This window comes from Chiloscyllium punctatum, chromosome 7 (genome assembly GCF_047496795.1).
Source record: "Chiloscyllium punctatum isolate Juve2018m chromosome 7, sChiPun1.3, whole genome shotgun sequence".
Taxonomy (NCBI): Eukaryota; Metazoa; Chordata; class Chondrichthyes; order Orectolobiformes; family Hemiscylliidae; genus Chiloscyllium; species Chiloscyllium punctatum.
Window position 1 is genome coordinate 128813626 of NC_092745.1, and position 12638 is coordinate 128826263.

General features: G+C 44.5%; 1 protein-coding gene across 4 annotated transcripts in view; it reads right to left on the reverse strand.

The window, feature by feature from the left end:
• ttll7 (tubulin tyrosine ligase-like family, member 7) overlaps positions 1-12638 on the reverse strand; it is a 401618-nt gene that overhangs the window by 166626 nt on the left and 222354 nt on the right. For all 4 annotated transcript variants that reach the window (XM_072574809.1, XM_072574807.1, XM_072574806.1 and 1 more), the window contains exon 4: positions 3169-3290. In XM_072574809.1, coding sequence (XP_072430910.1) covers positions 3169-3290 — 122 coding nt within the window. The remainder of the gene's footprint in view (positions 1-3168; positions 3291-12638) is intronic.

Below are 12638 nucleotides of genomic sequence, written 5' to 3' on the forward strand. Positions count from 1 at the left end.
GTGATAATGTCACTAGGCTAGTAGTTCTGAATCCCAGCTTAATGATGTGGGCACATGAAGTTCACTTGGGTAGATGGTGAAATATGAATTCACCCACAACAAATCTCAAATAAAATAGCCAAATAGTAACTACGTAACCATTGTCGATTGTTGTAAAAACACAATCTGACTTTTGAGTGCAGTAGTTGGAACGTCATGTTGAGGTTGTAGAGGACATTGGTGAGGCCACTTTTGGTACACTGTGTACAGTTCTGGTCGCTCTGCTACAGGAAGGATATTATTAAACTAGAGAGGGTTCAAAAAAGATTTACCAGGATGTTGCCAGGACTGGATGGTTTGAGTTATAAGGATAGACTGGGACATTTTTCACTGGAGCGTAGAAGGTTGAGGGGTGACCTTATAGAGGTGTTTGGATCATGAGGGACATAGATAAGGCAATTAGCAAAGGTCTTTTCCCCAGAGTAGGGCAGTTCAAAACCAGAGGGCATATTTTCATGGTTAGAGAAGAAAGATTTAAACAGGATCTGAGGGTGAACTGCCAGAGGAAGTGATACAGTTACAACATTTAAAAGATATTTGGACAGATACATGAATAGGAACAGTTCAGAGAGATATGGGCCAAATGCAGGCTAGTGGAACTTGTTTAGTTTGGGAAACTTGGTCAGAGTGGATGTGTTGGACCAAAGGGTCTGTTTCCATTCTATGTGACTCTATGACTCTAATTCTAAAGGGGTTGCAGGAGCAGAGGGATGTGGTGTATCTGTGCATATATCATTGAAGATAGCAGGGCTGATGGAGAGAACAATTGTTAAAATATAACTTAACCAGGGTTTTATTAATAGAGGCATAGAGTACAAGACAAGAGCAAGATCATTTGATACAATGCCACATGGCAGATTGGTTAGCAAGTTAGAAATGTTTGGGATTGATGGGTCCCTAGAAGCATAGATTAAAAGTTGGTTAAAGGATAGGAAACAGAGGGTAGGTATAGATGGGCATTTCTCAGATTGGGAATGAGTTGAAAGTGGTGTTCCCCAGATATCAGTGTTGGTACTGTCGTTTTTATGTAAATAATCTGGAGATGGGTACTGAGGGCAAAATCTCTGAATTTGCAGATGATACTGAACCAGGGAGAATAGTGAATTGTCAGGATGACACTGAGTGACTTGAGAGGAACATTGACACATTGGCCAAATGGCAGACACCTGGCAGATAAATTTTAATATAGAAAACTGTGTGGCAATGTATTTTGGTTGAAAAAACATACAGAGACAATACAGGCTCAATGGTGCAACTCTGAAGGGAGAATAGGGACCTTGGGGTTCACGTATATAATTCTCTGAAGGTGGAACCGTTGTTGAGAAGGTTTATAGGATCCTTTGGGTTTATAAACAGAGGCATAGAGTATAAAGGCAAGCAAGTGATGCTACACCTCTACAAATCATTGGTCAGACAACATTTAGAGGATTGTGTTCAGTTCTGGGCACTTTATTAAAGAAGGATGTTAAAGCCCTGGAAAGGGTTCAAAGGAGTTTTACTCTAATGATCCCAGGAACGATGGATTTTGGATACAAGGACAGATTAGAGAAATGGAGCTTATTCAGCTTGGAGCAGGTCAGTGGTGACCTAATTGGGGTATTCAAAATTATGAACAATTTTGACAGGGTAAAGAAGGATAGTTAGCATGTTAGTAACTCGGGGTCACAATTTCAAGATTTTCAGAAAGAGAGCTAGGAGTGAGATGAGAGAAATTTCTTTACTCAAGTTGTTAGGATTTGGAACGCACTGCCTGGGAGATTGATAGAGGCGGATTCCATAGGAGGTTTCAAATGAGAGCTGGATAGATATCTGAAAGTGATGAATTGAGAAGGCTATGGAAATAGGGCTAGAGAATAGGACTGGCTGGTAGCTGTTTCAGGAGGCAGTAGAGATATGATGGGTCAAATGGCCTCCTCCCACACCATAAAATTTCAAGATTCTATATAGGGGGCATGGTGAATGAGAACCAGCCTGTTGGGGAGAAATGTTAGGAAGCTCTTCGACACACAAAGGGTAGGAGAGGTTTGGAACTCTCTCCCACAAATGGTAGTGGATGCTGGATCAGTTGTCAAGTTTAAATCTGAGATAGATAATCTTTTTGTTAAGCAAATAAATATTAAGGGATATGGGCCAAAGGTAAGTAAATGGATTTAGGCCACAGACCAGGAAACAATTGACAGGAAACAATTTCCAAAGCCTTAACCAAGTTAACAAAAATAAGGTACATTATCTGTAAGTGTAACACAGTAAAGCAGCAGTCAGACACGGCACAATGTACAATGGGGCAAAGAAAGTATTAAAAGTTCTCTCTTTATGGAATACGTAAGATTTGAACAGGAACATTTTAAGTGTGGACTGGATGAGTTACAAGACTGCAAGGCGGTGCTACCCCCTGGTGGTGTGGGGAAGCAGTACAACTGTCTGAGCTCAAAGTCCACAGCCAGCAGATTCACAGCACAGAGAATCCCAAACAACAAACCCAAATCCCACATTTCAGCCCTTTCTCTGCCAACAATCTGCTGCTACACCCTGTCAGGTAAAAGGGGGAGCGTGATGATGGGGGTCAAGTCTTGGCTGTACATTCCACAGCAAGGTCTCTGACACAGAGAGCATAGAAACCCCACAGCGTGGAAACAGGCCATTTGGCCCAACAGGTCAACACCGACCCTCCAAAGGGTAACACACCCAGACCCATTCCCCTACCCAATGACTTTAAGTTACTGCAACCACAACTTGGGAGCCGCTCCACTCTCTTCTCCCTTCATCACCCCAGTTCCTGCACACACCTCATCAATCCACTCTCCACAGACGTCACCCATTTAAAACAGCAATGAAGAGAATTCTTTTCTCACATAAGGTTGGGAGTCTAGTCCTGAAAAGTATGAGACTTTCAATATTTTAAGGCAGAGGTTGGTAGATTGTTGATAAGCAAGGGAAAGGGGGTGGGGGGGGTATTAGAAGTGGGTAGTTGTGATTGTGGAGGAATCAGATCATTGAATGGGACAGCAGGTTCGAGAGGCAGAATGGGTCAGGCCTGATTCATGATTACACAGTCGCCATTATCAAAAAGGCAAAGTGAGCTCACAGCTGAGCGACGATGGTGGCTGTTTAAAGCCACGCTGATATTACCTGATAGTTTCTCAGATCCGCAATCCTCTCCTGCTGCACAGCGGCATCATTCCAGATCAGGTTGGCAGTGTCATCCTCCTCCCGGGCTCGGGAAAACCCTGCTTCCAATATTGCCAGGCGCACTGCAAAAACAGAACGGGAAACCACCTTGTTCCTGTCAGTCTGTAACCTTCACAATTTGGGCAATGTGAGGAGCAGTTTATCCCCCATTCACCCTCTGTCCCAGAGCTCACTGACCACAATGTCGCTCAAACCTAGAGTCATAGAATCGTACAACACGGAAACTGACCCTTCGGTCCAACCAGTCCATGCCAACCATAATCCCAAACTAGACTAGTCCCACCTGCCTGCACTTGGCCCATATTCCCCCAAACCTTTCTTATTCATGTACTTATCTAAATATTCTTTAAACGTTGTAACTGTACCCGCACCCACCATTTCCTCTGGAAGTTTATTCTACACATGAACCACTCTCTGTAGAAATCCTGCCCCTGCCACCTTAAAAATATGCCCCCGGTCTTGAAATCCCTCCTATGCTGGGGAAAATATCCTTGTTATTCACCTTCGTCTATGCCCCTCATGATTTTATAAACCTCTTTAAGACCACCCATCCTACATTCCAGTGGAAAAACTCCCAGCCTATTCAGCATCTCCTTATAACTCAAACCCTCCATTCTTAGCAACGCCCTGGTAAGTCTCTTCTGAACCCTCTCCAAGTTAATAAAATCCTTTCTATAACAGGGAGACCAGAAGTGGATACAATATGCCAGAAGAGGCTCTAACACAATACATTCTAAATTCCCATCCAGCTGACCAAATCTCTCCCCATCCTTCCCGATCTCTGTACACCCCTCCAGTAGCTTCTCTGAGATCTGTACACTCCTCCAAATCTGCACTCTCTCACGGCACCATCTTTCATCACTCCACCTCTGAGAGCCTTGTCTTCAGCAGTTTGGCCCTGAGCCCTGGAATTCCCTCTCTGAACCCATTCACCTCAGTCCTCCTTAAGACCCAGGATTTTCTCTCAGCTTTGGGTCACATAACCTAATATCCCTTAACATAGGAACTTGGGACAATGTTGATTTGATAATCACACCTGTGTTACACTTTGGAGTGCTTTAGCAAATCAAGCGTGTTAAAGCAATGCACATCATTGTTGTTGCATGCAGTTAATTGAATGGATCAGATGATTTTGTTTTCCTGTCTGCTACCCTCAATAGTCTGTATTACTAACCTCAATATGTCGACAATAGTTTATAGGTGACTTATCATAGCGGCATTACAACAACATAGGACACAGGAGCACAATTAGGCCATTTAGCCCCTCAGACTTGCTGCAATATTCAAGAAGATCACCGTCCTGATTTATAAAACTTGTCTTACTTACTCACAAGAGGAAACATCCGTCCTACATCCACCTGGTCAAGACTGTTCAGAAGCTGACACACTTTAATCAAGTGGAGTCTGTAGATGATTCAGCTACAACTTTTATGAGGCAAGATTTTCCACACAAATAAGTGCATGAGAGTGAGGGGGATTTCACTGGATCCCCTAGAACAGTCAAACAGAACTAGACAAGGTAAACACAGGAAGGATGCTCCCAATGACCAGCAAGTCCAGAACGAGGGGTCAGAGTCGAAGGATAAAGGGGAGGCCAATCCAGACTGCGATGGGGAGAAATAAGGAGAGATGTCTTCACCCTGAAAGTGGGGAGCTGTGGAGTTCTTTGTCACAAGCAGATTTGAGGCCAAATTATTGAATGTTTTAAAGAGGATCTTTATAGGGAATCTTGATCAGGTGGGCCAGCGGGCTGAGGAGTGGCAGGTAGAGTTAAATTAGATACATGCGAGGTGTTGCATTTTGGTAACACAAATCAGGGCAGGAGTTATACAGTTATTGGCAGTGCCCAGGAAAGTGCTGCTGAACAGAGAGACTTAGGGGTGCAGGTACATAGTTGTTTGAAAGTGCTGTTGCAGGTAGACAGGGTGGTGAAGAAGGCAGTTGGCACCTTGTCTTCGTTGGTCAAAGCAATTGTATCCAGTTCTGGTCTCCCTGTTAGAGAAAGGATTTTATTAACTTGGAGAGGGTTCAGAAGAGACTTACCAGGGCGTGGCTAAGAATGTAGGGTTTGAGTTATAAGGAGATGCTGAATAGGCTGGGAGTTTTTCCACTGGAATGTAGGATGGGTGGTCTTAAAGAGGTTTATAAAATCATGGGATAGATGAAGGTGAATAACAAGGATATTTTCCCCAGCATAGGAGGGATTTCAAGACCGGGGCATATTTTTAAGGTGGCAGGGGCAGGATTTCTACAGAGAGTGGTTCATGTGTAGAATAAACTTCCAGAGGAAATGGTGGGTGCGGGTACAGTTACAACGTTTAAAGAATATTTAGATAAGTACATGAATACAGATAAAAACCAAATGAACTGTGGATGTTGTAAAAACAGAAGTTGCTGAAAAAGCTCAGCAGGTCTGACAGCATCTGTGAAGAGAAATCAAAGTTAATGTTTTGTGTCCAGTGACCCTTCATCAGAATTCACTGAACAAGGAAGTTGGGATGTCATGTTGTGGCTGTATAAGACAATAGTAAGGCCGCATTTGAAGTACTGCGCACAATTCTGGTCTAGGAAGGCTGTTACTAAACTGGAAAGGGTGCAAAAAACATTTACCAGAATGTTACCAAGACTGGAGGGCTTGAGTTACAAGGAAAGGCTGCATAGGCTGGGAGATTTTTCTCTTGAGTGGAGGAGGGTAAGAAATGACTTTGAAGAAGTTTATAAAATCATGATGGGTATAGATAAGGTGAGTGGCCAAGATCTTTTCCCCAGGGTAGGGGAGTTCAAAACGAGAGGGCATAGGTTTAAGGTGAGAAGGGAAAGACTTAAAAGGGACTTGCAAAGCAATGCTTTCACATAGAGGATGGTGTGTGTATGAATGAGCTGCCAGAAGAAATGGTGGAGGCTGGTATAATTACAACATTTAAAAGACATTTAGACAGATACATGAATAGGAAAGCTTTACAGTGATATGGATCAAACGCAAGCAAATGGAATTAGTTCAGTTTAGGAAATTTGGTCAGCATGGATGGGTTGGGCTGAACGGTCTGTTTCCATGCTGTATGACTCTATTACAGCATGATGCCTCACAGCACAGGGGACCCAGGTTTGATTCCAGCCTCAGGCGACTGTCTGTGTGGAGCTTGCACATTCTCCCCGTGTCTGTGTGAGTTTTCTCCAAGTGCTCCGGTTTCCTCCCACAGCACTTGCCCATATCCTTCTAAACCTTTCCTATCCATGTGTTTGTCCAAATGCCTTTTAAATGTTATTAATGTACGCACCTCAGCCACTTCCCCTGGCAGCTCATTCCATATGCGTACCATCTTCTGTGAAAAAAGTTGCCCCTCAGGTTCCCTTTTATTCTTTCCCCTCTAACCTTAAACTGATGCCCTCTAGTCCTCGATTCACCAACCCTGGGAAAAAGACTGAGTGCATTCATCCTATCCAGGTTTGGTGAATTGGCCATGCTAAATTGCCCATAGTGTCCAGGGATATGTAGGGTAGGTGCATTAGTCAGGGGTTAACAGGGTAGGGGAATGGGTCTGGATGGATTAATCTTCAGAAGGTTGGTGTGGACTTGTTGGGCCAAATGGCCTGTTTCCACACAATAGGGATTTTATGATTCCATGATATCTTTCTTAGGCTAAAGGGATCAAAGGGTATGCAGAGCAAGCAGGAGCAGGGGACTGAGTTGGGTGATCAGCCATGATTGTATTGTAGGCTCAAAGGGCTGAATGGCCTACTTTCGACATTTCTATCAATTTAACATAGAGTTATAGAGTCATAAGGTCTTACAGCACAGAGACAGGCCCTTTGGCCCAAACTGGTCCATGCTGACCAAAATGTCCATCCACACTAACCCCATTTCCCTGCACTTGCCCATATCCTTCTAAACCTTTCCTATCCATGTGTTTGTCCAAATGCCTTTTAAATGTTATTAATGTACGCACCTCAACCACTTCCCCTGGCAGCTCATTCCATATGCGTACCATCTTCTGTGAAAAAAGTTGCCCCTCAGGTTCCCTTTTATTCTTTCCCCTCTAACCTTAAACTGATGCCCTCTAGTCCTCGATTCACCAACCCTGGGAAAAAGACTGAGTGCATTCATCCTATCCAGGTTTGGTGAATTGGCCATGCTAAATTGCCCATAGTGTCCAGGGATATGTAGGGTAGGTGCATTAGTCAGGGGTTAACAGGGTAGGGGAATGGGTCTGGATGGATTAATCTTCAGAAGGTTGGTGTGGACTTGTTGGGCCAAATGGCCTGTTTCCACACAATAGGGATTTTATGATTCCATGATATCTTTCTTAGGCTAAAGGGATCAAAGGGTATGCAGAGCAAGCAGGAGCAGGGGACTGAGTTGGGTGATCAGCCATGATTGTATTGTAGGCTCAAAGGGCTGAATGGCCTACTTTCGACATTTCTATCAATTTAACATAGAGTTATAGAGTCATAAGGTCTTACAGCACAGAGACAGGCCCTTTGGCCCAAACTGGTCCATGCTGACCAAAATGTCCATCCACACTAACCCCATTTCCCTGCACTTGCCCATATCCTTCTAAACCTTTCCTATCCATGTGTTTGTCCAAATGCCTTTTAAATGTTATTAATGTACGCACCTCAACCACTTCCCCTGGCAGCTCATTCCATATGCGTACCATCTTCTGTGAAAAAAGTTGCCCCTCAGGTTCCCTTTTATTCTTTCCCCTCTAACCTTAAACTGATGCCCTCTAGTCCTCGATTCACCAACCCTGGGAAAAAGACTGAGTGCATTCATCCTATCCAGGTTTGGTGAATTGGCCATGCTAAATTGCCCATAGTGTCCAGGGATATGTAGGGTAGGTGCATTAGTCAGGGGTTAACAGGGTAGGGGAATGGGTCTGGATGGATTAATCTTCAGAAGGTTGGTGTGGACTTGTTGGGCCAAATGGCCTGTTTCCACACAATAGGGATTTTATGATTCCATGATATCTTTCTTAGGCTAAAGGGATCAAAGGGTATGCAGAGCAAGCAGGAGCAGGGGACTGAGTTGGGTGATCAGCCATGATTGTATTGTAGGCTCAAAGGGCTGAATGGCCTACTTTCGACATTTCTATCAATTTAACATAGAGTTATAGAGTCATAAGGTCTTACAGCACAGAGACAGGCCCTTTGGCCCAAACTGGTCCATGCTGACCAAAATGTCCATCCACACTAACCCCATTTCCCTGCACTTGCCCATATCCTTCTAAACCTTTCCTATCCATGTGTTTGTCCAAATGCCTTTTAAATGTTATTAATGTACGCACCTCAACCACTTCCCCTGGCAGCTCATTCCATATGCGTACCATCTTCTGTGAAAAAAGTTGCCCCTCAGGTTCCATTTTATTCTTTCCCCTCTAACCTTAAACGGATGCCCTCTAGTCCTCGATTCACCAACCCTGGGAAAAAGACTGAGTGCATTCATCCTATCCATGCCTCTCATGATCTCATACACCTCTATAAGGTCCCCCTTCAGTCTCCTACGCTCTAAAGTAATGAGTCCTAGCTTGTCCAATCTCTCCCTCTAACTCATAGAGTCATAGAGTCATAGAGATGTACAGCACGGAAACAGACCCTTCGATCAAACCCGTCCATGCCGACCAGATTTCCCAAACCAATCTAGTCCCACCTGCCAGCACCCAGCCCATATCCCTCCAAACCCTCCAAATGTTGCAATTGTACCAGCCTCCACCACTTCCTCTGGCAGCTCATTCCATACCCGTACCACCCTCTGTGTGAAAAAGTTGTCCCTTAGGTCTTTTATATCTTTGCCCTCTCACCCTAAACCTATGCCCTCTAGTTCTGGAATCCCTGACCCCAGGGAAAAGATTTTGTCTATTTACCCTATCCATTCCTCTCATAATTTTGTAAACCTCTATAAGGTCACCCCTCAACCTCCAACACTACAAGGAAGACAGCCCCAGCCTTTTCAACTTCCAGCCAGAAATTTTTCCCGTCCTCCATCTCGGATTAAGGTCAGTCCCTCGAGTCCTGGCAACATCCTTGTAAATTTTTTATGCACGCTTTCCAGTTTAATAACAGCCTTCCTATAGCAAGGTGATCAAAACTGAACACAATACTCCAGGTGCGGCCTCACCAACATCCTGTACAAGTGCAACATAACTTCCCAACTTCTATACTCCATGCCCTGACTGATGAAGGTCAGTGGGCCAAAAGCCTTCTTCACGGCCCTGTCTACCTGGGACGCCACTTTCCAGCTTCACATCTATTGACTCCTCCTTCCAGCATCTGCAGTCCTTAGTGTCTTCGAAGCAATTGACTTCTGATGGATTGCTAAAAGCTATGCGACTCCTTTAAACTTCCTTTTTTTTCAAATGGCATAATCTCACCAGTTGGATCTCACAGCCTGAATGCCGAGGCTACTCTCTCAGTACAGAGAAAGTTAGAGAGAGAGAGAGAGAGAGAGAGAGAGAGAGATAGAGGACTACTGGTGAGTTAGCCTGAGGGTTACTACACCTCATGTTGTGAAGGACAGTCCTTCATGGCACCCTCAGCCAATGAAGGAATTGCAATGTTGGCGTTACTCTGCATTGTAAACCACCTGAGTTGGCTAATTCCCATAAAAACGCAGTGCTTTTCAAACTTAAAGGCCTTGTGAATGTAACAGCTTTACCCTGAGAAATAAAAGCTCACAGAGTAGGGAGTAACGTACAGGCGTGGATGGAAGGCCGACTGGTTAACTGGAAGCAGAGAGTAGGAATTAGACTGTTGGCACGTTGCCTTTGTTGCTGCGCCCATGGAGTATGGCTGTTGGGATGTCACGTTGAGGTTGTATAGGATATTGGTGAGGCCTCTTCTGGAGTACTGTGTGCAGTTCTGGTCACCCTCCTATAGCAAGGATATTATTCAGCTGGAGAGGGTTCAGAAAACATGTTACTGGGAAGGAATGGCTTGAGTTATAGGCAGAAGCTGGATAGGCTGGGACTTTATTCACTGGAGTGTGGGAGGCTAAGGGGTGACCTTATGGAGGTGTATAATATCATGCCGGGTATAGGTAAGGTGAATGGCAGATGTCTTTTCCATACAGTGGGGGATTTCAAGACTGGGGGTATATTTTTAAGGTGAGAGGAGGAAGTTTTACAAAGGACATGAGAGGCAACTTTCTTTACACAGAGAGTGGTTCGAGTGTGGAATGAACTTCCATTGGAAATGGTGGATGTGGGTACAGTCACAATGTTTAAAAGTCAATTGGATAAGTACATGAATAGGAAATGTTTGGAAGGATATGGGCCAAGCGCAGGCAGGTGAGACTAGTTTAGTTTGGGATGTGGTTGGCATGGACTGGTTAGACTGAAGGGTCTGTTTCCATGCTGTATGACTGTATCACTCTTTGACTCTAATCTGCTCTCCACTTTACAACCCACCTACAACATCCCCCCCCCCCCCATCTCTATCCCGTGGGTCACAGGTATTATCAAGCACCAACATGGGAGAAGGTTTGGGAAGCAGTGGTGTGAGAATGTCGAGGACATGGCTAGATCCAAACAATCAAACAAAGAACTGCACATGCTGGAAATCTGACACAAAAACAGAAATTATCTGAGAAACTCAGCACGTCTGGCAGCATCTGCGGAGAGAAAGCAGAGTTTATGAATGAGATCTTCTATAATATTCTTGGTGCTGTGCTGCCAAGTAATATTTACTGGGTCTGATGAGATCAGAAAATCTTTCACTTTATTTAAGAATCACCTTGCTCTGGCTTCAGTTTATCACAAGGCAGCCCTGAGAGACTGTACGCTGACAGGCATATACCCCTTTACTCTACCCTGAGGCTATAAGCATGGGAAACTGATTAGCAAGGTTAGATCACATGGAAAACAGGGAGAAGTAGCCACTTGGATACAGAACTGGCTCGAAGGTAGAAGACAGAGGGTGGTGGTGGAGGGTTACTTTTCAGACTGGAGGCCTGTGACCAGTAGAGTGCCACAAGGATCGGTGCCGGGTCCACTACTTTTTGTCATTTATATAAATGATTTGGATGTAGGAGGTATAGTTAATAAGTTTGCAGTTGACATTAAATTTGGAAGTGTAGTGGACAACGAAGAGGGTTACCTCAGTGCATGACAGAACCTTGATCAGATGGGCCAATGGGCCGAGATGAGGCAAATGGAGGTTAATTTAAAAAAAATGTGAGGTGCTGCATTTTAGAAATCAGGGCAGGACCTATATACTTAATGGTAAGGTCCTGGGGAGTGTTGCTGAACAAAGAGACCTTGGAATGCAGGTTCATGAAAGTGGAATTGTAGGTAGATAGAATAGTGAAGGAGGTGTGCTTGTCTTTCCTGGTCAGTGCATCGAGTATAGGAGTTGAGAAGTCTTATTGCAGCTGTACAGAACATTGGTTAGACCACTTTTGGAATACTGCATGCAGTTCTGGTCTCCCACCTATAGGAAGGATGTTTTGAAACTTGAAAGTGTTCAGAAATGATTTACAAGGATATTGCCAGGGTTGGAGGGTTTGAGCTGTAGTGAGATTCAATAGGTTGGGGTTGTTTTCCCTGGAGCATAAGAGGCTGAGGGGTGACCTTATAGAAGTTTATAAATTCATGAGGGGCATAGATTGGGTAAAACGCCAAGGTCTTCTCCCCAGCATAGGAGAGACCAGAATGAGAGGGCATAAGTTTACAGTGAGAGGGCAAAGATTTAAAAGGGAACTCAGGTGTAACTTTTTTATACAGATGGCAACGCGTGTATGGAATGAGCTTCCAGAGGAAGTGGTGGAGGCTGGTACAATTACAACATGCGTATATGAGTAGGAAGGGTTTGGAGGGATATGGACCAAATGCTGGCAAATTGGACTTGATTAATTTGATATGTCTGGTCAGCATGGATGTGTTGGACTAAAAGGCCTGTTTCTGTGCAGTATAGCAGGTCTGGCAGTGTCTGTGGAGAGAGAAACAGAGTTAACGTTTCGTGTTCACTGACCTTATGGCAAAACCGTTTTTTCCTCTCTGCAGAACTGCTGAGTTTCTCCAGCAAGTTCTGGTTTTGTTTCAGATTTCCAGCACCCACAGTTTGTCATGTTATTGTTATGTTCTTTTCCTGAAAGCAGTCTACAGTGATTGTTAATCACCGCGCTGCTCTAGATGCTGCTGAAGGATGTAAAGCTGCCTGCTGCAGACTGGGCAAAGGATTGGCAGAAGGAAAGTGTCAGCAGATGGCAACGCATGTGGTCAAATGTGGGTTCCAAACTCCGCTCACCACAGTACCCCGCACCTCCCACCCCCAGAGCGTCACTGCTCTCTTCAAAATAGAACTCGTGTTTTCAAAGCTCAGTTCCCCTAAACTGCAGACGCAATATGGGTCATTCGCATCAACTCCCTCTTGGACAACTGTAGTTTGGGAGCTGCAGAAATGTTACGAGTGGGGAG